This window comes from Sebastes fasciatus, chromosome 17, assembly GCF_043250625.1.
Source record: "Sebastes fasciatus isolate fSebFas1 chromosome 17, fSebFas1.pri, whole genome shotgun sequence".
NCBI lineage: Eukaryota > Metazoa > Chordata > Actinopteri > Perciformes > Sebastidae > Sebastes > Sebastes fasciatus.
In genome coordinates, this window is record NC_133811.1 from 17,522,997 (window position 1) to 17,547,949 (window position 24,953).

At 42.0% G+C, this 24,953-nt stretch overlaps 1 protein-coding gene across 5 annotated transcripts in view; it reads right to left on the reverse strand.

Annotated features, from left to right (window-relative positions):
- Window positions 1–24,953, reverse strand: part of runx1t1 (RUNX1 partner transcriptional co-repressor 1) — a 67,496-nt gene that overhangs the window by 6,260 nt on the left and 36,283 nt on the right. For 3 of the 5 annotated variants that reach the window (XM_074613133.1, XM_074613132.1, XM_074613135.1), the window contains 8 exons: window positions 19,778–19,915; window positions 17,558–17,799; window positions 14,419–14,508; window positions 9,543–9,724; window positions 4,604–4,866; window positions 3,732–3,829; window positions 3,069–3,264; window positions 2,010–2,078 (listed from right to left, as the gene is read on the reverse strand). In XM_074613133.1, the coding sequence (XP_074469234.1) occupies window positions 2,010–2,078; window positions 3,069–3,264; window positions 3,732–3,829; window positions 4,604–4,866; window positions 9,543–9,724; window positions 14,419–14,508; window positions 17,558–17,799; window positions 19,778–19,915 (1,278 nt within the window). The remainder of the gene's footprint in view (window positions 1–2,009; window positions 2,079–3,068; window positions 3,265–3,731; window positions 3,830–4,603; window positions 4,867–9,542; window positions 9,725–14,418; window positions 14,509–17,557; window positions 17,800–19,777; window positions 19,916–24,953) is intronic. The other 2 variants (XM_074613134.1, XM_074613136.1) reach the window with 1 other exon arrangement.

The following is a 24,953-nucleotide window of genomic DNA, read 5'->3' on the forward strand; positions in this document are numbered from 1 at the left end:
AGGCAGTTGAGGAGCAGTGTTTCTGTGGGGGAGAATAATATGGACTTTCGGCTTTGTAACTTTGCAGACCTTTTACATAAAAGCACAAAAAAACTATATAACACATTAAAGGAAAGGGAAAAAGCACAAAAGCATAATAGGTCCCCTTTAAGGCATTTAAGAAGTGAAGGTGACTGTGGCATGTTTAATCAGTTACAGTAGATCCTCCAATGAGTGATGTTTTAATTTAAAACATTGAAAGGATCTTATTTGACGATGAGCAAACAAAATCTATATTTTTTCTTCTAATTTCAAAAATATCCTCGAGACAACAGCACGAGCCAATTAATCCCAGGTAATCAGTCAGAAAACGTGCGTGTGTGATGGAGCAATGTGTTATTTTATACGTGTTTTGTGTAATGAATAACCTTGCCGCGTGGGTGTTAAGCGGTGGAATTCCAACCGAACGTCAAAGCATAAGGAGGGCTTTTTTGTTTGCTCCCATCAAGCCTGTAACTTGACTAATTGTGTATGCAAATCAGGCAATTTATATTTAAATTATGCATTTCCATTGTGATCCCAGAGGCCCATGTGGCGAGGGGAAGTGGGAAGCCGGTAGGACACCGTGCAAGGTGCTTGAATATTTATCACCAACTGTAAACATTTTGCCCGTTTCAAACAGATGCATTCACCGCCTGCACTTTCTCCATTGTGTTAAAAAATCCTATTTTGCAATCCTCCCTGGGTCACATTTAAATCAGCCTCTCCTCAGCCAGAATATATGCGACTGAAGTGAGAAGGAGAAGAATGCAGAGAGAATGGAAAATAGCGGGCACCGTTTATCCGACAGACAAAAGATAAATACAGCTTTATGTCTGACAAATGTGCTTCACTTTACTTCACTCCCTTTGTACACATTACACTTGTATTACAATTGTAAAATCTGTTTTCAATATCAGACAGAATGTGTGCTTTTCTAAAGACGTTTTCTCTCCATTGTGATTGAGCTAAATTTTCAAACCAGGGTGGTTTTGTCTTTAACCTACTGTGCTGCCTGAAGTCATGGAAATTGCCCCGGTGCCGTGTGATATATGCCTTGTGCATGGAATTGTGATTACACACCAAATGCCTTGGATGGAAGATCGATCAAAGCTGGCGAGGGGAGGAGAGTACCGGAGAGCAGGCAGAGTCCCGATGGTGATACTCAATTCAATTTAAATGCATATTACTTGTTCTGAGTATCTCACACATCATGCTCGGTCAAGCAAGGGGACAATTTCTTTTCTCCAAGGGGTTGAAAAAGCAGATATACTGTATCACTGACGGTGAATACAAAGTGGACTCCTCGAGCATCGAACGCTCGGCGGAAAATTCTTTCAGTTTTTCAGGACGGCGATAATGGTGATTGCAGCTGCGCTCATGATCTGTTTAAAGAATGCTGTTTGTGTACGCTAAAACATTTAATGGCGACTAATGAAAGCTGTTAAAGCGACAAATTAGTTTCAATACTTGATCTTAACTGGCTCTACAAATTTCCCTCTACAATTTTTACAACCCTTTCGTTAAATAGAATAGCTACGATGTCTAACGGGATTACAGAAGTGCCAAAAGCAAGAAGATACCAAGTCTTACTAAGTAGTACTTTCAACAGCAGAACCACCGGACCAGCTGTTAAAGCTACTTGTGTCCCTGATTTGACTGGTGCAATAAAATCATTTTACGACCTGACATCATTTTTGGAGTGTGCAGAGTGTGGTGGCGAAACTCTTATTTTTTCTTACTGTATCAAATATAAATGATTTTGTAAGCGCAGTTTGACACACTAATTCAAGTCTACCAGGGGAGGAGACTACGGACAGCGGACTACATTAGGATGAGAGGGCGTTTAAAGGAGCGCCTCTCATCCGCTTCCAGAGTCATCTTGATGAAAAAAGATGGACTTGATTTCTACAAAGACAAAATGTCTTAAAAAATTGCCGATGGATAAAGAGAAAGAGAGAGAAAGTGTGTATGTGGGAAGTGCTGCTCACCAGCTTTCTTCCAGATCTCTTCAGGGACGTAGCCAGACACGGGCCGGTGCAGCAGCTCCCTGTGAATTTCTGGGGAGACACAGCCATGATAATCAGAGATCAGCCAATGTGTTGCATGACACAGCACAAAAGATTGTAGAACGAACCTGTTGGTTACCCTGATGTTTCCTTCAAGGTTTAAGAAATAAATCAAAACATCGAGTTTATTTGTCACTGATACAATAAACTAGTGAGATGCAGTTGACAGGGATATATACAACTACCTGTCATCAGTATAATCATTATAATATAGATGCTATGGCCTAGTGGCAGCATGTACAGACTTAACAGTAGAGGACCTAGAGTTGACCCCTGGGGAACTCCTCATTAACTATCAGCCTTTCTTGACATAAAACTGCTGCAGAAAATTCAAAAATAAAAATATCATCACTTTCATGTAGGACGCAAACCAGCTAAGTAACAATGGGAGATTTCAGATCAGATAATAATAATTAATTATAGGGCTTCTTTAATAGAAAACTGCAGATTTAAGAGACAGATTGCAAGAAAGTGTTTACATACATTATTTACACCTCATAAAATGTGGTGGGAAGAGGATCGAGAGAGCTGGTGGAATCAATATAGCATGCTTATTATAATATATATACACATAAAGAAAGACTAAAGTTAGTAGAAATACCAGTGGAGACATGTGTTCCTACAATGAAATGGAAACATTGCAATGTATCCTCGTAACTTCTGTACGGAAGTTAACTGACAAAAACGACTTAGTTAGGTTTAGGAAAGGATCGTGGTTTGGGTTGAAATAACTATGGAAGTGACGCAACTTAAGTATGGAAGTTACGTGACAAATAAATCAATGGTAATATATCATCCAGTGTTTTTTGACCCACTGATGAATTACAGTGCATTACTTTTCGTAGCTATGAATGATATATGAGAACAGCCTTAACTTTGACATAACTCATTAAACTTACCGGAACATAAATATACTAGTTGCCTTGCCACTGTGTCCTTTAATACCTCTCTAACACATGCATAGAATGTGTGATCCCCCACCTGGTGTTGCATTTTCTTGTGCTGCCGGGCTCTGCTGCCTCGACTGCCCACTAGCGGCGCCCTTCTTCAGCTCTTCGGCGTCGCTGTATCGTCGGATCCAGTAGTTGAGCTCCTCGCGGTCGGCCTCCTGGCACCGCCGCAGTACTGTCAGCGAGCGCCTCGTCTTCTCCACCATGTCCATGATACAGTTCAGCAGCTGGGGGGTGGGGGGTGACAGGGAGCGGACAAGGCGCTGAGTTTACAAATAGAGATGGAGGGATTGATTTAAATTCAGCAAGGCGGCAGACGGGGTTGTGAATTAAAGCCGACATCCATGATGTTATTCTAGTTGTGTGTCTCATTATCATAATAACCTGTATCACAGAGTTTGGTAAGCTGATATTTTGGAGACACACTCTCACCCTTGAAGGGTCAAACCTCTCTACTTGACGTCTTACTTTATCACTTCAGTCAATAACATCTTTGTGTTCACATTACGTGATTGAGTGTGTCAATTTCCACTGCATAATAACAACTCTGAGCCACCAAATCCTACACACTGTACCTTTAACAGTGTAACAAAGACTTACAGTAAAATTTGATGAATAACAATTTAATATGACTGAAATTAGGATTTAGATAATCTCTGTTACTTAAGGTATAGTAATAAAAAAATGTTATTACTTTTCTTACATGGTCAAGGTGCTTCCACTCCTCAGCCCACTCTCTGTCTGTCAGCCTGTGGTCAATCACTTCCTCCTGCCTTGTCCCTGTATGCATACCTGTAAGAAAGAAAGAAAAGACAGATAGAAAGATAAACAAAGGGCCAGTCAGTATGACACAGAGGATAAATGCAATGTTACTCCATCATTCCCGTCCTTCATTTGGTCCCTGGTTGAAACTCTCTCTTCATCCATTTCCTTCCTCACTCCCCCCTTTTCTTTGCCGTCTCCAAATCTCTCTCCCACCCCGAGGGCAGGACTCAAATGACTGAGCTTCTCGTCCAATAAACATCTATCACAAGGCGAGACATGGTAAATGTCTCTCCTATTTTTAGGACGGAGCCAACGTCGCCATTACAGCTTCATCAAGGCTCGGTCTATGCAGAAAAAAATGGCTCTAATGCGACGACACTGTGTCTAAATGTGCTTCTGTTGTGCGCTCATACATCTCTCAGTGCATTACTTCAGTCAGCCATCAGGTCGCGGCGGCCTCAGAGGCAGCAGGACGGCCTTGTGGTCAGAGAGACAGTTTGTCAGTCTGCTGTACCGACACGCACCCACCAGGCTGAAGTGGACGTTGAGTGATTATCAGTATTATTAAAACAGATCTCTGTGGTATATAAAGAACTGAGAAGCCTGATGTAAAAATGATGACATTGGTGTAACTGTTTACTTTTGTACATAAAAATCCTCTTTATGATTCTCTTGGTTCTACTACAAAGTAAAAGCTTTGACTGTGTGCCATGTAGTGGCATTGGCTACTGTCTCAAAATCAAAATGTATGCACACACACACACACTTATAGGCACCCTCCGCCCTCCACTGTGTCCTCACCAATCGGCCTGGCTCTGTCCCGGACCTCCCGATGATTGGACGCGGGGTGTCTGTAGTTGTCGCGGTAGTGATGGGCGATGGCCATGTCATCCAGCCTGTAGTGCTGCGGAGGGATCGGGCCCGGGTGGGGCAGGCCGTTGGGTTGGTAGGAGAGCCCATTGGATGGGCTGAAGCGCTGGGCGGGGCTTATGGTGCAGGGCCGCTTGCTGGGGTGAACATCCGGGTGCAGGGCGCCATCTCGCTCGAAGCCGTTCTCTTTGGTTCTGGGTGGAGAAACAAAGAGACCCATTTTGAGTATTTAATTGTCTTCCAGTGGATGTTTTTATTGGAGTCTTTTGGAAGAATTCTGATATTTCAACATACTGGCAAAACATCTCGCTCGATCCAAATAAAATAAGACTGAATATGAGACCAAATATGGCTGAAACTTTTGTTGTTGTTAGCAGACTTGAACACATTTTTATTACAGTAAAAGCCTGGCAAATAACAAAAGACCTCAATGAATAAGTAGAAAAAGGAAAGGGAAATAAAAGAAGGAAACGCAGTGTGATGATAATATCACATCTATTTTGTAAAAATAGGTGTGATAAAGTTATTACATACAAAAGCCAAACTTGAAACACATCATCACAACAACTCTTCCGCCCCTTTGTGCCGTACTAAAGGCTTGAGTTGACCTGCTAACAGACAAAAGAAACTGCAGTGAGCGGCAGTTTTTTTAATTCTTTCATGGAAAACATGTCCATTCATACGTACGCACACATACACAACTCAAGTGTGCACTCACAAATTACACACACGTACATACTCACTAAGGTAGCTTCCAAGGGATCAGGTGAAATTTTGTGAGGCTGCTTCCGAAGATTAATGTGGCCAGGTGTGTTTGTGTGTGCGCCGGCTTGCACTTGTGTGTGTGTTCTCAGCGATGTCAGTTCACAGTTAAATCTTGCCAACCTCCCCCCACTATCTGCAGTCCTCCACTTTCCTCCCTCTCTCTCCTCTTCCTCCCCATCTCTCTCTCCGATGAACAGATTGAACTTCTTAATGAGCTGTTTTTATGGGCTCCTAATGCTCATCCACAGCTCTCCATATGCTCTTTCCCTCCATCCGTCCGTCTCTCGCTGCCTCCCTCGACTCATCCATCCATTCTTCTCCCCCCTCCTCCCCCACCCCCCAACCACACTCTTATCTCCCCAGCCTTCCTGCTGCAACAATGTTTATATCTACAGGCACTGGAGGACACACATGCACACACGCTCACAGTCACCTATACAATGCATTGGTGTGTGCACACATTATTTACCTACACATGGGCCCAATGTATATGCTAATGCCGTGACATTTATAAGAATACTTTTATTTATTTATTTTGTTCACATAAAAAAGTGATACTTTATAGTGAATGACACGAACATCTGGACCCCTGCTCTATCATGATGAACACCATAGACTGTATACAAAGATGGACAACATGACAGTTCTCCAAAAGTGAAGCCAAAACATCTGGATCGCCCCCTGGTGGCTGGCTGCAGTATAGGTCATAAATCCTGACCGCACCATGTTAGCGGATGGAACATGGGCCAAACTAAAAAGTCAAACACATTTTTCCCAAAGATAGTTTCTGTAATTTAAGGTAGTTCTTATCACATGGATATACTCTATGTTCAAGTGTTCATTTTTCTAATAAGTTTGGTTTTAATTAGTTTTTTGATGCTATAAAAAAGGGGGTGAGACGTCATGATTGACAGCTGTGATTGACAGCTCTGAGAGAAGTAGTCACGCAGCTGGAGTCTCGGGAATTGTACGAGAGAGATGTAAGTTTTACTTTTCATAGCCGTCTGTGTAATAGAACATTTGTCTATTTGATCATAAATGTAGTTATAGAGATATCATGGTTAGTTGTTGTGTCTTTACCAAACGGCTACCGTGATAGCTCAGACTCTGGCTCCAAATGGCGTGGGAAGTGGAAATGCGTCGTCCATATACTGTATATATAAATTCTATGATAATCATAAACCTACATCAACATTTAAGAAATAGGGTTCACATTGTCTCTATGTTTATGTGATGAACAGCATCTCATAATGAGCAACATTCATATCCAGAAAGTAGAAATTCGCAAACAGTGAATGAGACTTTTTTACTGATGAAAGACCCATGCCTTCACTTGAGACTTACAGTTATGAGAGAAAGGGCTTTTATTTGTACATGTAAATTCCCTTGTTTAATAAGTACATTTTAGGTTGTATTTTAGAAAAAAGCCTCCCTGTTTTTTCTTTATCTGCTCCGCTTTGTTGTTACACAAATTAAACAGTTCCCCTATTTCACATTAAAAACTTCTCAGTGGGGCGTAATTCCTTAATGTGCCTAGAAGACTTTTATTGTGAAACATCTGCAATAAGTTGACGAAAGCAGAATGGATCAGAATTAAACAATTAGTGAGTGAGAAAAGCATTTCTCTTAAAAAGAGAAATTCAAAGCAATAGTTGTATGTCGTTGATGGAATTAATGCAGTGAAAATATGCTGTATTATAATTTACATGCGAGCCATTACAGTACTGTAGCAGTCATTTTGCACTCCCTGCTGTTATCTAAACATCGGCTTTGTTAGATAATTACGGTACATGTATGTTTTTTTTCTCATATGCATATTGTACTGCGATATTCTTGGTCAGGTTCCTGCAGACCAATCGTATTAATCAGGATGCATTGACGTCGCATTGTTGTCTGTAATTAAGGATTCCCGTTCAAATTCAAATATTCCGACGCAGGGCTCCACTAAGCGGGAACGCAGAGCAGAGGTAAGCAGAAACCAGAGGTGCTTAGCCAGCCGTATTGGTGCTGGAGCCTCATCTGTAAGTGTTATCAGCCCATCTCCCTAGGCACACACACACACACAAACACGTACAGAGGTGCACATGCATGAACCGTAGTCACGCCTTCACACTGCATAGAGAATCACGCACACACACACACACACACACATTCACACAAACAGACCACATGTTTTCACTGAATACAGATGCCTACTTACTTTTTCTCTCTCTCCATATATTCTCTCTCTCACACACATTTACACGCACACCTTTTCCCCTCAGCCCGCTCCCCTATGCACCAGACGGCCTGCAAATATGCAGGTATTACAGAAAAAGTCTGCCTATCCGACTGTTGGGGGAAAAGAGAGGTGAGAATTATTAATATCGCTTTTGGCATTTTTTGTCCCTCAGCAAATATAAAAAGTACATTTTCCTATCCCCTGCCTGCATTAAAAATTTCAGACCCCCGGAGAATTACTCTTTATTTCAAAAGACCGTGCACACATTGTACTCGGAGCATAAACTCACAACAATGCACAAATGTTCACAAACTTCTGTTCAAGAAGTTAAAAATGCTTATTAATGTTTAATGAAAGAATATTTTTATGGGTCTATGCACAGTTAACTGCATCTATTAAAGTTATTATTTCGATTAGAAATGCTTACAAATCTATAGCTTCTGATGCAAATTTATTTCAACGCCACTAATTTCTTTAAAGCATGTCATACTAGCTTGTGGCGAAGGAGGCTAAATAACGCTCCAAACTAATTTTAGTGAGGAAAACTGCCATTGCCATTGCCATTTTCAAAGTGGTCCCTAGACCTCTGACCTCAAGATATGTGAATGAAAATGGGTTCTATGGGTACCCACGAGTCTCCCCTTTACAGACATGCCCACTTTATGATAATCACATGCAGTTTGGGGCAAGGTCATAATCAAGTCAGCACACTGACAGCTGTTTTAGCCTGTTGGGCTGCAGTTTGCCATGTTATGATTTGAGCATATTTCTTATGCTAAATGCAGTACCTGTGAGGGTTTCTGGACAATATTTGTCATTGTTTTGTTTTGATAATTGATTTCCAATAATAAATATATACATACATTTGCATAAAGCAGCATATTTGCCCACTCCCATGTTGATAAGATTATGAAATACTTGACAAATCTCCCTTTAAGGTACATTTTGAACAGATATGTGTGATTAATTTGCAGTTAAATAATTTAATCGTTTGACAGCCCTAATTCTGACATTAATTACCAAATGAAATGTATGTTATTGAGCAGGGGATGAGCCACAGTCTTAAATATGCACACATGCTCGCCGTTGGGCTAGCGGGTTTTGTGCTTGTTTCCGTTTTGTGCTGCTCTGGGGGAAGACTGTTGGAGAGAGGACTACAGTTTTCTACAGTGCTGTGTGTTCCTGGACGGCACGTCTCAGTGCTTGTCCATTAGAGCAGAGAACATTGAGTCATTACCAAAGTCCGTGACAACAAACGGAAGCAATGATTAGGCTGTGGTGGCTGTGGAGCTGAAGCAGAGACACACACACACACACACACACACACACACACACACACACACACACACACACACACACACACACACACACACACACACACTCACACACCCACACACCCAATCAAGCATGGAAGTAAATGATAACTTACACAGAATACATATTCATTGACACACTCACACTTTTCATTAAAGCACAGCACAGCTGTCTTCCTTCCATTTTTCTATCCTCAGGAAAGGTGTGTGTGTGTGTGTGTGTGTGTGTGTGTGTGTGTGTGTGTGTGTGTGTGTGTGTGTCGCCCGGTCTACTCTACCATCTCTTCCTCTCCTCAGTTCTGGCCCATTAAGAGCAGGAGCCGGGAGCTGAGGTGTCCAATGGAGCACGTCATGAGGCCCGGTGGCGCCCTGACAGACACTTCCCATACATACATTAACACATCACACTATCGCTCTGCATCGGCTCAGCTTGTGTCTGCGGAGTGTCGTACTGGTTCATGGGGATGCAGGCAGACTCGAAGGGGTTCATTAATGTTCGGAGCTGGTGAATGTATAAACCAAATGAGTCCCATGCGGGCAAAATAATGGCCCGACTTTCCGTTTCACCCACCTGTCTGGCGTCCTTCTCTTGCCGTTCTCGTTGACATCCAGCAGGAGTTCGGAGGAGTCCACCGGGGAGGTGGTGCTGGTGTCCAGGAGAAGCTGCTCGTGCTGGGCCAGGTACTGAGCCGGGTTCTGCTTGGCCAGCCTGGCGCAGTGCAGCAACTCCCTCTGTAGGAGCGGCAGGTTGGCCTGCAGAAGCACAGCACAGAAACAGAAATGTAACAGCTGTACAGTTTAATCAACACTGAAGACCATTTCTTCTAGAGAAGCAAGAATATAAATATCACATCTGCCTTTCAACAGATATTAAAAATGACTTGCTCTGTCGCTCACTCCTCTTTCTAAGATGTTTCCTTTTTGGCTAATTTGGGAAATAATCTGTCAGATTCTGAGCTGAGCTGTTTTTACCGCAATGTCTTAAACAGATATATCTTGAAGGGAAAACATAATAAGGAAGATTCGGAAGCGCATGAAACAATAAAATGCAAATTGAATTGCGTCTGCATCGCTTTAAGGGTAATCAAAGTCAGCTTAAGCTCTTAAAAGAGCAAATATGCATTTGGAATATTCAAGCTCTACTCATGGCCTTGTGCAAAATGTAATACGTAAATGTTGACGAAGATAAATTCAACCAGACTGATGCATCTCTTTGATCTAAAACAACATATAAAGCTCATAAAAATATGAAGTTATAATAAAAGCTTTTCCCCAGTCTTTTCATTCCACAAACACCAATTTGAGATCCATTTCTTCACTGTCATCTGACCCCTGTTTGCTCATTATTTCCACTGAACCACCACCACTTCCTGTGACCCCGAGTGCATTAACACCCAAAGAGTTTCTCTGTGGCATATGCATTTTTTTTTTTATAAAGAAATGGCAGTAAGGGGGTCTACTTTCTTGCGTTGAGTTACAGGGTCATGCAGGTATGCACAAGACGACTTCAAAGGCATCTGATGGGGTGCGTTTTGAAGCAAGAAGATGAAAGTGTTGCGTCAGGCAGGTTCAGAATGAGAGCAGGGGCTATTTTGGCGAGGTACATCACAAGAGCCTTTGGAGAGGCCATCTTTGTAAGTTTTCGGTCTGTTAATCTTTGTTTTGTCCTCAATAACATAATCTCTCTCTAAGTCTCTTGCTTTGTGTTTTTTCCTTTCCTTGTTTTTTCCCACTTTTATAATCTATAGGCTTTTATTCACTCTTTCTTTCCTTCCGTCCTACATTTCTTTGATCATTCCATCGTGTCTTAGCCAAATGCATACAGAAATAATATTTGCAAAACACAATCACGGTTTGTTTATTGGGATTTATGTTTCATAATCATACGAGAATCCCTCTCCAGTAATTGGGTGTAGTAAAAGAAATGCCAAGCGCTGGCCTTCGCTTTACCTGCCCGAGTTAATGGTCCGTTAATAGTTTATGATCGTAATTACCCTCTGAAAAAAAAGAGCGTAAAATAGATTGCTTTGACCCCGGTGAACTCATCTTTCATTAATTAGAGGTCATCCTAATTGCCAGAGATGTGGGATGCATTAACAAAAAAGACTGAGTCAAGAAACGCCGACCACTGAAGAGACTGGATCATTTTTCATATGACAAAGTACGGCCATTTGCTTCTGTGCAGTTATGGTAACCAACATCTGCACTTGCATAAAAGGAAAAATTTCAAGTAGTGTTCAGCAGCCACAGCTAAAATCCGCCCAGGATGATTTATTGTGAAAATACTGGATCTGTCATTTTGTAAAACGGTGCCAAAAAACTATTCAGAATATGCCACGTTCAGGATATGCTGCACTTCATCAACTCTCTGTTTCTGTGTAATTTGCAGTTGGAAGAAAATCGAGGAGACTTCGTTTTTGCACGTCTATATTGCTCATTTATTTCCTATCACGACTTTCTCTCTCTTTCTCTTTAGGTAAATGTGTTTATTCTTGTGTCCTCGCACTTCAGCGTGACGCAACGAAAACAAAACAAAAGCTCGATTTTAACTCGAAAACAGAGAAACATTGTGTTACTTTTGTACTTCTCGTGTGGCGGGCGTCCCGCCAACACATCACGTCACCGGCGCTGTGTGGTTTATGATTGCCTCCTTCCAGTAAAGAGTCCCAACCAATTTGCGGTTCAGTATTAAGAGAAGGGGAAAGCAGTTGAGTGGATTTGGGCGGGGGATGGGGTGGTTAGAGGGGTCTAACATTAGCGTAATGAAAAACTCAGAGCCTTGACGCGCATTGTTGCAGCTGTGCTTCGACGCACCTATAAAAGCTCCCCTACACCTCCGACTGCTCCCTGCTACCATATGGTAGCTGGCATTAAAGGCTCCGCAGTGGGAAGACACTAAAATTAGACTGGGGAGAGAGAGAAGGAGCGACGGAGGGGGAAAAAAAAAAGTTGCATCTTTGATTCCGCAGCCATCCCAGTGATACACTAACCATCTGGCGAGGAGAGGAGAAGGGAAGGGAAGGAGGGACTGGAGGATGGATAGATGGGGAACAGTAAACAGAGACGGGGAAGGGATAAAGACGGAAAGATACGGAGGGAGAACAAATGAGAAGGTGAGGCAAAAATATGAAGAAAACACGTTGAATAAGGGAGTGATGTGAGGAAGGACGCAGGGAGGACTCAAAGTCCCTGTTTGTGTTGTTAACTGCCAGTAACAACGATTCTAGTGGGACCAATAGCACATCCACGCAGGACCTCAGTGGATAATATAGGCTTGTGAATGTCACCTCACACATGCACACATCTGCAAATGCAGTCATGCACCTACAGAAGTGAGATGATATTGTGCTCAGGGAGAACACAAATAACATTTACCTCATGCCTGTCAGTCAGACACAAGCAGGTAGAGCAAGGTAGGGAGGGATGGATAAGGATGGAGGAAAGATGAAGAGGACGAGGTAGGCAGAGGAAGCATAAAAAAATGAGTAAAAAGAAAGTGAGAAAACAAAATAGAGCCTGTAATAGAAACAAATGAGCTCTGTTTTAAATGTCCCTGCTCTCCGTCTCTCAGCAGCACACTGATATTGATCTCAGCTTCACCTAGACCCCATAACATGATCTGAACTGCTGCTGCACAGTACATCCCTCAATATAAACCCCCCGGTCCCATTTGTCATCTTTGACTACCAAAACAAATCATACCGCCGCCGCCGCTGCCAACAGTCTCACCTCTAGACTACTTTAGCTCCTGCACTGACACTAAGAATATGCACCTATCTGACACAAACAGCCCAAATGCACATAAATGGCTACTATTTCACCTGTTAGATACAAACAGAAACATCCGCCATCAGTCTTCATTTTTAGCTCCCAGACTGGAATAAAGAGACGTGAGCTGTGCTGTTGTGACTGAAAAAATACGACCCGTGACAAATAGGCTGAAGCCAGAGCACGACTGGAGTGCTCCTTCCTCTGGTAATATACCATGCTAATGGCTGAAAATGTGGCTTAGTGGGATGAAGAATCGATGACAAAACAAGCCTCAGAGAAAGTGGAGGACATGAAGGGGGATGTTGTCCTCCTCAGGTCACAACCACACTCATTGTGCTCTGTTCCAGCACCAGTTCAGCAAGTTTCTTAAAAACAAAACACAGAAAGAAATTCTTCCAGTTCAAATATTCAGCCGATTAGACTGTTGTCAGGCTATTAAATAGCCCACTAGTAGGTTTTATCATCTAGTCACATGGTAGACCACCGAAAGAAGGTATAAAAACACGCAACAGTGATCTATAGTGACCGTAGTAATTATGACAGGAGCAGAAGTGGAAGTCAGGCGCTGTAGTATGGACAGTGAAACTCCATGAGGTGTGGAGGTTGGGAATGATGGACACAAAACAAAGTGTTTTCACCCAGGAGACCGGAGTTTGCATTCTGTGTGAAACTAACAATGTGTAGTTGTCTTTGGGTTCGTAGTTTGACCCAAAACACAATGTTTTTCCCTAAACTTAACTGTTTTTTTGTTGCGTAAACCGAAAGAAGTTGTAGTTTTGTTGCCTAAACCTAAAGAAGCCTTTTTGTTTGTGTTCAAAATCTAACGTTTCATTCAGTTTTACGTGTTAGAAGGTGTTGCTTTTAAGCTTCACTTTCACTTTTACAACGCGGTAGGCCCCTATTGACCCACATCTATGGTGCTTACAGCGACCGATAACGTCCGATAACAGTTGAATCGGGTGCAGCATTGTACAAAAAAATTATAGTCTGAACAAAGTTGCTTTTAGTTGAACAGCGGTATTGATCTGAGTATTAACTAGGGGTGTAAGAAAATATAAAAAAATATCGAATATCGCGATATTATGTTTTGTGATACTGTATTGATTTTTTATTAATAGTTTACATGCAAAGATTAACTCAGTCAATACTTAATTTAATTTGCAAAGAGTTGGGCCCTCTCAGTGTATGTGCCCTCTGGACTGTGATAAATTCAAATGCAGATCCTCCTGTTCATTTTTTTTACTGGCGGTGTGTTTTTTTATACTATGACAGTTTTCCTAAAATTAGATTAAAAAAATGGCAATATATCGCCTTGCTTACTGTTTCGCAATATATTGCAATATATTGAATCATAACCCCTGTATCATGATATGTATCACATTGCCAGATTCTTGCCAATACACAGCCCTAGTATTGACGAGATATTGACAGAATGAGTGAGAGAAAGAAAAAGATGACGTGCGTTACACAATGAGAGCGGCGGTATTTCGTGAGATTGCAGAGAAACTCAGTGAGAGGGAAGAAAGAAAAAAGGGGTTAGGGGTAGATACAAGAGGGATAAATATCATGAACATAAGTATGCACATCTGGATCTGGGCTGGCTAAATGTTTTCCAGATTTGGCCGATCAGTCAGGCAAGCAGGCCTTCTGTAGTGATTGCATATTTAAATACTTACCTTCAGAAAAGGGATGACAAAAGGTCGCAGAGGGAAGTTGGTGGCTTCTTGGAGCTTGGAGTGAAATTCTTCGATGGTTAGCGTGGAATTCTGGAGGAGAGACACAGAGAGAAAGCACATGAATGCATGTGGAAAGCATTAAGTGATAATATTACTTATTGGAAGCTAAGCTATAACCCGGCCTGGAGTGAATGTTTCGGGTTTTTGTAATAGGAAGCATATGGGCAGGCCGCGGTGAAGAGAGCCACAGAAAACAAAGACACACATCTCCTTCAATTAACAAAACAAATACACACAAATATGCTGCATGAGAAAGAAATGTGCTTCATTTTTTTTTATCAAATATGCTCTTTTTGAACAGGAGTTATTGGCTCATTTAAAAAACAATCATCTCCGTATTTATCTAAACATTTAGGTGAATTGTTTGAATACTTGCTGTTCTTTCAGGCTATTTTCACATCAGCTCAGGCTTGCTTGTCTGTTATTATGAATAGAAAGTGACAAATTGTATATTTTGAAGACAACTGTGACATGAATGCTAATTTTTGGTGTGTATTCCCTAATTTATGACCAATAAAATTATACATTTATTGCAGTTTTGCACAGGATATTGGGAAACAGAGCTTCTTTGATTGAAATACAGCCTCCTAGTATCATCACAGGGGACGTGATCTTTTTTCTTTGTTTCCATCACTTGGACACATGCTTTCTGTTGTCTATACGTCTACATGCATGACACCCCCCGTCCTTATCAACACAGTACATGAGCCCCAACACACGTGTGCCACAACGCTCCACGCCTGTGCTACCTCTCTCCATCAGTGCCAACCCAAAAACTGTCTGGCTCTTTTCAGAAACCAGATAAAACCAAGCTGACCAAAATACATTATGGACCAGGAACATGAGGACAAGGAGGGTGTAGTATATTTGGTGAGAGAGGGTATTTGTGTGTTTTGGAGCAGTGGGGGGGCCCAAAGTGTGTTATACATTTCAGTTTGTCAACACCAGAACAAAGTCTCTCCTTCTGTGGTTGCCTGTAACTCACATTAATGGCTGACAAGACAGCGGTGACACTATTTTAGATTTTCAACATGAACTATTCCCACGATGCAGAGCGGAGAGAAAGAGTGAAAAAGAGAGGAGATGGAGGTGAGGATGCACAAAGGAGACGTATCTGCTCTATAATAAGCAAAAATACAAACAAGGAAAAAAAAGAATCAAGCGAGACGGAGATAAAGAAAAAAAGCAGCAGATATTATTTTTCCTCCCTACACTCTCGGTGTTATTTCCCAGACCTGAATTTTGTTACATTCAGCCTTACATCTGTTCGCCCAGATTGCGTAGGGGCTGTTCTTGACAGCTAGTGAAACCTCCCGAGTCTCCCTCTCCCCGGCACACAACTAGCTAATTAACGGTGTCACTCTTTTCAATAAGGCAAGGGGAGGGACAGAGAGAGGAAGAGGGGGAAAGAGAGAGAGAGAGAGAAATGGAGGGAGGGGGGGTATGCAAGCCAAAACGACACAGGAGAGGCACGTGCATATGCAGACGGTGAGAATAATAAACATAGTGAAGCCAAAAAGAAGGCTATGCTCTGTGTGGCTAATTAAAAAAAGTCCTTCCTCCATCTCCTCCTCCTCCTCCTCCTCCTCCTCCTCCTCTCTGCACAGCATTCAATCACTATTTCTGTATTCCCCTGCTCGTTAAGTCAAATCTTCTCAGATCACACAGACGTGCGGTAAATCTTTAGATTTGCACATGTATTTTATATTGCATCCGTGTAACCATGTCAGCTAAGCCGGAGAAACACATCTGTCTTATCAAATCTTTGCTGGATAAATGCAGTTTGATGTTTACACGCTTGATTTGTATCTCGCAGTTTAATCTCTGGTGAAGAAAACACTGTCTTGTTTTTGTTTTCATTCTTTGCATGCATGTTGTTTATGTACTGTGTTATTAGTAAAGTTCTAATTTAGGTTTTGAATATCAACACATTTTATGGGTTAGAAGTGTGATTATCAGCAATGCTTTAATTGCATCCTCTTAAAGCTATAATCATCTTTTTTTATTAGCTAAATAAAGAAATACGTTTTTAATAGTGCATCATGTTTTCAGACACCTGCAAATCCTAGGTGATAACATTAGTTTGATGTTAAAGAGGACCTATTGTGCTTTTGTGCTTTTTCACTTTCCTTTAGTATGTTATGTCGTCTTTTCTGCAAAGTTATAAAGCCCAAAGTCCACGCCAAAGGGAGTTATACGCTATGATTGAAGTCCCGCCTCTTCTTCCGTTATGTGGTGAGGTCATCAAGTAACACTTTTTTTCCCTAGAGGTTAGTTTGGCACGCCGTCAAACAAAGTTAATTAGAGCGGAGCTGGAGCAGAGTCCGAAGAGTTTGGTTTGGTTGACCATTCACAACAGAGTGGGCCAGCTGACCAATCAGAGTAGACTGTGCTTTTCGGGAGGGGAAGGGGGGAGGAGCTCGAACAGAGTGTTTCAGACAGAGGGTGAAAAGAAGTGCTGAAGCACAGCCGGTATGAGAAAAGTAAAGCGTTTTTTGAACAATAAAGCATGTAAACATGTTCTACTAGAAACCTAAAATACAAGTAGGCACTTGAAAATAAGCATAATAGGTCCTCTTTAAAATAACAAATCTAATCTTTGGTTTGTTGCGTGTTGTATTTGAATTTAAATAAGTGTAATGTCATAAAATCCAAATTGGATCAGATGCATGAAGACGGTAGGTAGTCTCCTTGTCTGATTATATTCTTTGTCCCAGAGGACAACACACTGCCTTTGTTTTGTCAGGCATTGTATCAATCCTGGAGGCAGAGGCTTATTTTAAACTTATGCCTGAAGGACCGGATGAGGTTTCTGACATAAAAAAATAAAAAAGCCTTACAGAAATACCCCTGAGGTTTTTATAATTAGCGTTAAGTATTTCAAAGTATTTTAAGTTTTCATCTCTGACAACTCACCTGACACTATTTAAACAGTTTGATTCAGTAAACTCATTCCATCAGGCATGCTGAACAAATGCTAAGGGTTATTCTCAAATAACCTTCCAATGGATTCACTTATTCCCTTTGAACTAAAGCTCACACACACACACACACACACACACACACAGAGGCTACTCACCACTAGTCCCAGCACTAACGTGCGGACCCGCTCGCCGATCTCAGGTGAGATGTCGTTGCCAAACTGCTGCAGAGTTGTGAGGAAGCGCTTGAGCTTGCTGAGCTGCCGGGCGCCGCAGGCCGGCGGCAGTTGCTGGTTGGCCAGCGAGGAGGAGGAGGAGGAGCTGGGGCCGTTGCTGTAGCCGTTTGGAGGAGACGGAGCACCGTTGAGCGCTGTGGGAGAGTGGCTGCTGCCATTGGTTACTGTGTGAAACAACAACATAAAGAATAGAGTTAAGAGATGCATTCCATTGTGCAAAAATAACATTCGCTCTTGCTATATGCAAATCACCAAAAATAACCCTGACTGTGCCTTTAACAAACACCAACAGAGGAAACAACATACGTCAGCTTCACTGAGACCAAACCGCTGATTTGGAATGATTTACATTCCCCTGAAAACATTCACAATCCTCAACATTTGTTTCCAATCATGGCGGCTCGTTTGATCCTTTGCGGCATCCTCTCATAAAAAACATATTTCTGCATTTGGAGACTGCCTCTCTGCACCTCCTTCTCCCTTTCCCTCCCAACCTCAATCCCTCCCTTCCTCCCTCCCTCCCTCGCTGCAGTCTAAACAAGCAGGGACAGTGTGTGACCCCCCGTCGCGCCAGAGCACGGGAGCAGTGTGTGTGTGTGTGTGTGTTGGGGGAGTTGGTGTACAAAGAGATACAAGGCGGCATAAAGCTTTCTCTCTAATGAGATTAGGTTTTGACTAGCAATCCACTCACTCCCCCTCTGGCTGCCGTCCAAAGCCGCCACTGTAAAGAGAGACGAGATACTCAAACTGCATCTGGTAACAATTACGTCGGGTGGAAATCAAAGCATACTGCTTTGTTAAAACCTTCGGCATGCGTAATGAGAGAGCCGGGCCTTTCCTCCCTCATCGCACGGAAGCCCCGATGTTAATTGTGGAGTGTGAGCGTTTGCAACAGACAGATACAAAGAGAGAGGGAGAAAGTAAATACCAGAGATGAAAAAAGGGTAGAATAAGTGATTGAAAGAGAACAAAATAATGCCTCTGTTGCAGAGAACCAGCACCACTAACGCAGACTTGAGTGCTCGGAGCATTTTTGAACCACAAGGCCTTTGATTCTTTGATTCTAGTGCTCTTCATGCAAGTGGTTAAGTATGCACTTCTAAGTGAATACTAGGGTGTAATTTGTCACTCGTCAGAGGCTATGTGCACGTCGTGGCAACGCTCCAAGGGTTTGTAAGCGTGGGCGTTAATGAACTTGTTGGGGGGAGTTGTTTGGAACGACTGCAATTTGGGAAGGCTCAATGCAACTTGTTAAAAAGGTTTTACGATGCTGATGGCTTTTAAAATTTTTGATTTGGGGGTTTTACATATGGATGTTGCGACTGCCTTCCCATGTGTGAGCACATGCATAGCCTCCTATCTCCGATCAGTTCTGTTTCAGGGTGTTGCTGTGTTTATTTTCCATGGGTGACTTAAGGTGGAATTATACTTCTGCGGTCTGATGTGCAGCCATCCCGTCATCAGTTTTTGACTTTGGTTTTTGTTTTTGACTCCCTGACGAAGGTTTGATGCCGAAACGCGCCGGAGTTTGTTTTTAGGTCTGACATGACTATGCCATTATAATAAAGGCATGTTTAAAAAGAGAGTTTTCTTGTGATTTTTGTGTCTACATGTATCTTTATACAAAGAGCACCTCACATAAACTCTTTTTGAGTCCAGGAAGAGCTCCTACCTCAAAAATCTGCATCTGTTGATACAACCACCAAAGTATTGTAGCCTACATAGGGATGCAATAACACAACTATTCCTCTCCAGATACCGATTGCGATACCACAACCCACAATGCTCTCTTTTCCCAAATTTAAAATGTGTATTCTACATGGAACTCTGAACATGAGGCTGGGGATGCTGTTACTACGATGTAACTGATACTGGACACAATGAACTTTATGATGACATTTACAAGGAAACTGTATTTAATGAGGATCGGTTACGGCCATGACCAATACCAGAGCCACTTAATAAAGTCAGTATTGGCAATAATACGGTACATTGAAAACTAGTAGGAGACAGCATAACTGTTAAAATGTCAAATATGTAACAACATATATGTACAGTAACTGTTGTTAGATTAGGTGATGTGTTCCTCCGTCGCTACACCACAACCCCTTAACACAGATCTATAAACCTGACTTTACTCACATGTGGTGGGGGTGTAGGAGCTGTTACGAGGTGCTCCTTGCGTGCTGGGTGGAGGTGGCATGGTAGGAGGGGTCAACCTGGACTGTGTCTTGACGTCCGCAGGTGAGTCGGGCATGGTGGAGCGCTTCCCAGTGCGGTCTGAAGGGAGACAAAGCGAAAGATTATAATAACATACCAAAAATAACACGCTGCTGACTTAACACAGGAAGTGAACAACAGCTCAGGGCAACACTCTCCACAAAGGAACTAAATCATAATTTGCACATAAACACCAGCAGGATTTAATTTGATAACAAAAGCGCCCATGAGGTGCACCAGACTAGAGTAGTTCTGGAAATAGACTGCTCACCACCACATCATGTGTCGGGGCCACGATGACACTGATGCAGATGCTCAGACTGTCAGTTGAGGAATGAGAGAGGGGAGAGTAGAGACTCACAGACACACAGACAGACGCCCGAGAGAGGAGCGTAAATCTGCAGCGAGCGCGGGTCTCATTCCACCACCATCTGTGCCATCCTGCATGCCCGCTTTACAGAACGGCGAAACAGTGTACCCCCCCTCCCCTGCCAACGACTAAGGCGCTCATTACACACACACACACACACACATACACAACTTAAACCTCTGGATACTATATTCACATCTGGTCAAGACTGAAACACGGCAGAAAAACAACTGGTCTAGAGCTGCAACAATGAATCGATTTAATCGATTAGTTGTCAACAATTAAATTAATCGCCAGCTATTTTGATAATCGATTTATCTGTTTGATATAATTTAATGATTTTATGATATCATTTAAAAAAAAAAAAAAAAGAAAAGTCAAAACACTCTGATTCCAGCTTCTTAAAAGTGAATATTTTCTGGTTTCTTTACTCCTCTTTAACAGTAAACTGAGTTTAGTTGAGTTGTGGACAAAACAAGACATTTGAGGACGTCATCTTAGGCTTTGGGAAACACTGAACGATATTTTCTACCATTTTATAGACCACACAACTAATCGATTAATCGAGGAAATAATCGACAGATTAATCGAAAATGAAAATAATCGTTAGTTGCAGCCCTTAACTAGTCAATGAACTGAATTAAGATGGCAAAAATACACACAAATCAAAAGTTCTTAATTTGTCTTTCACCTTTGACAGTCTGTGATACTTGTGACAAGAATGACCCCACACTTGAAAATTACAACAGATACCTAAAAACAAGCCGGAAAAAAAATTCCAAGATAAAACATGAATCAAAAACACAACATTTTTCTTTGATGACATGTCTACTTTCACCTAATTCAGTTGCTTTGTGCTCAGCAGATAAGTGACCGTATCAAATGTAACAACAAGACATTATCAGAGTCCTGCACTGGCATTGAGGGCTGAGCCCGTATTGTGCAGGATGAGATACACGACTTCCCTCAGCAATAGCAGTAACACAGAGTCAACAGACTGTTATCAGGCGTCTCTGTGGCACATTGTGAAAGGGAGGTTGTAAAAAGAGAGTGACACAGAGAGGAGGGAAGGGAGGAGCTGCAAGAGAAACAAAAGTACTATCGGTGACATTGGGAACATATAGCTGTAATCATGGAGTGGATGCATGTGCTTTGACTCAGACACAAACATGCATGTTCCAGAAACAGGGTGGTCCATGTTACACAGTTTTCTCAAGACTCAAGAGTGTGTTTGCGTATTTTTATTTGCATATTTTCCCCTCAGTATTTGTGTATAAAGTTTATACACTACAGGCTGTATAACTGTTAGAGTTCCTCTGTGCCGACTGTTTGGATCCATAGAGTTAAGTTTAGGTGAAATGAAAGAGAAATACTGGTGTGAGAGAGACAGGATAGCCTAAGCCTGTTAGCTATAGGCCCGAGCCTCAGTAGCGCTCTGGCTCACTGCTGCCGAGGTGCACTGTGACTAAGTATTTTAGTCACGCTAGCTCGGCTTTAGCAGGCGAGAGGAGCATGTGAGAGATGGAGATGTCACTGAAATTCTAAACAGAGAGCGCTCCTTTTCAAAATACGCAAGAGGGGACGTGATGGAAATGAATGAAACAATCACAATAAATATATACAAGATATAAATGTAAAGCTTCCTGACCAGCGACATGTTCAGGAGCAGTAATGATTGGCCTCCGTAAGCTTTAAAGGTTTACAGAGAAGAACTGTGACATTCAAGAAAGTGAAGATTCATCTCTTTAAACAGTTTTCCAAGAATCAAGCAAGAGTCTAAAAGCCACACCAGCTCCCGGAGGCTACACTGCTCCTTGTGTCCAATCACACTGAAATGATTTGAACTAACTCACTGACTGACGCTGCTATTCCTAGAGCTCCTCGCTGACGTATACAGGCAGCAATATGCTGGTATATCAAGGTATCCCCTTGTTGTTAAATGGTCTCCTGGAGCTTCCAAAGATCCTCAAAGGAAAAAAGATCCCAAGTCAGACACTGTCAGAGGACAGGAAAAGAAGAGCAAAGAATCATCACATCCCCAGACAGAGGTTACACATCTGCCTACTAACCACAGATGGCTGTCCCTCAGTAGCCATGCAGGCCTCTGGAGCCGTTCTAGGAGGGGTCGACTGATAGAGTCACTGGGAAGGTTGGATTCATTAGTCTCCCAGCACACTGGCACAGAAACTGGGAGACCTTTTAGATGCAGACCAAGATCAAGAACCAGAACACAACAGACTTCAAGCCTAAAACCTTGTAGGGTTACTGGGATACATCTAGGCCTGTCACGATAACTACTTTTGTTGGACGATATTTTGTCCCAGAAATAATTGGGATATAAGACCATGTTATGCCACTGATATAATGATAATATAATAGCATAATAATGCAAGTACACCCTTTCAAAGAGCAGTGAACCTTTAATTCCTAAGAATATTCAAACATTGGAATGTGAAAAAATATTAAAATATCCAAAATAAAGAAAAAAACAACCAAAACAATAAATAAAATAGTTTCTTGGACTCTGTTAACAAAAATTTGCAATTTCTACGCAATGGCCAAGTCTCATAATGGTCGGGAAAACCCTGCTGTTTATTCTGCCATCATGTTGACTAAAATGTTGGTGACACTCTTGTGTAAAGAAACACGTATGTAAACATAACGGGAAATATCGAGGACAGCAAAAATGATCAATCATGTCCATATATCGTACGATAACTCGATAATTACAGGCCTAGATGGATTCAGTTTGGGTTGAATCTCACAAATCTTAAGGTTTTGACTCAAAATGTTATTCATTTATAAGTAAAAATGAAATTATTAATGAAAGTTAAGCATTGACTCAAACTATAAAGCAAGTTTTAGCTTGGCAAAGGAGGACTGGAGTGAAATGCGGAGAAGAAAAGAGGACTATTGCAGAGAGCAGAATGATAGGGATTATGGAAAAAAGCTGAGTGATTAGGAAAGTGAACGAAGAGTCAATGTGAAGAGAAGAGAAGAGAAGAGAGCGACTGTCTAAACCTTTAACTGTCTATTCACTGGGCTGCACACACACACACACACACACACACACACACCGTTTCTCTCCATCCTCCCCGACCTGGCCAGACTGAGAAAGGTTTACTACTCTAATTTCACCACAGTAAAAAACGTCTGGTTCTGACTATTTATTTTATAAACTCGGGATCTAGCAGAATCGCTAGTGGAAACATATAGTCTTACCTCTGGCTGCCAGCTATCATATCCTGTATGCCTGCCTAAAATATGATCTATGAAAATACAAGGTCATTAAAAAGAGACGGCCGGGTGACAGGACCCAAGGTAATTCATCATCCTCCAGTCAAACACAAAGACCTTACATGTATAATGAGCCCGAGTTAAGTAGAAAGAAGTTACCGTATCACACATGGTTGTACTTAAAAGTGCATTGAGCTCATGCTTTCCATATAGTTCTGTATATTGGCTTTTCTAATTGTGTGGTCATTTTTGGCCCAGGTCACTTGATCCATTACTACTTGATGGTAAGACGTCAAATTACACGTAGGGTCCAAATCATCTTATAATTACCTTAATCTTTGTGACTAGATAAGGGGATGGATAATACTGTAAATGACTTACATGCAATCTGAAATCAGATACTGACCCCCAGGATGGTTTAAGAAGGCTGGAGCATTATTCTTTGGGATAATACTCATTTAAAAGGATCAGGACTACTTTTCCTAACATTCAACATTTGTTCACAATAAAAACTTGAAAAGTCAACGGGAGGTAAAATACATAAAGAGGGAAAAAAACCGCACAAAAGTCTGGACTCAAGATCCCCCTGACCTCCTGCATGGCGCTGCCGGCCCTGCGGCGTTATGAAAGGATGAGTTTGGTTACAGGCTTGTAATTGGGGATTAACACCTGGGTCAGTGTTATGATTGGACGGCAGTAGTCGGGTGGAGATGAGAGAAACATAAACCCTGAAAGCATCTGAAACTCTGCAGTCCCTCAGGGGGAAGAAGATGAAAGATAAGGAATGAGTTAGTGTGAAATCCATGTACACAGCAAAGACATGCATGCATCCAGGCTATAACATGCTCTCTCTCTCACACACACATACACACACACACACTTTTGTAATTTAAAAACAGCATCTTCCCTGTTTCTGATTTGATTGAGAGCACCGCAAAGCATATAAGCAGAATAAAATCGATTGCTTCACGCTAACCAACAAGGGCTGCACCCAACCGTTCACTCTGAACTCACTATGCCACTTGAATCAATAGCAATACTCCCTCCAAGTGCAATTTACCAAGTCTTTGGGAAAAATAAAAATACAACTGAAGCACATTGTTGAAAACAGCCCACACCATGCAAGTGTGTGCTATCCATTTTCAGGAGCAAATACGGCATTCGTATGTGCAGACAACTGTCGGACAAGCCCTCATTTTATTAAAGCAATGGAGCGAGGCTGAACAATAGCAAGTGCTCGCTAACTCATGCATAATTCAATTCAAAATGCACCACCTGTAACCTTAAACAACCTTGAAAACAAAGTCGGGCGTCTCCTCCAGCCTCATACATGTGTTAAAAGTTAATGGCTGAACTTAATGCACATCTATTGTTCATTTATTAGCCTCGCCACTTGCATTTTGTAGGTAGATCTGTGGCCGGCCGACGGATGGTATTCCAGCACTGGACAGGTATTGATGTGCGGAGCTTTAATGGAAAGGGGCGATGAGT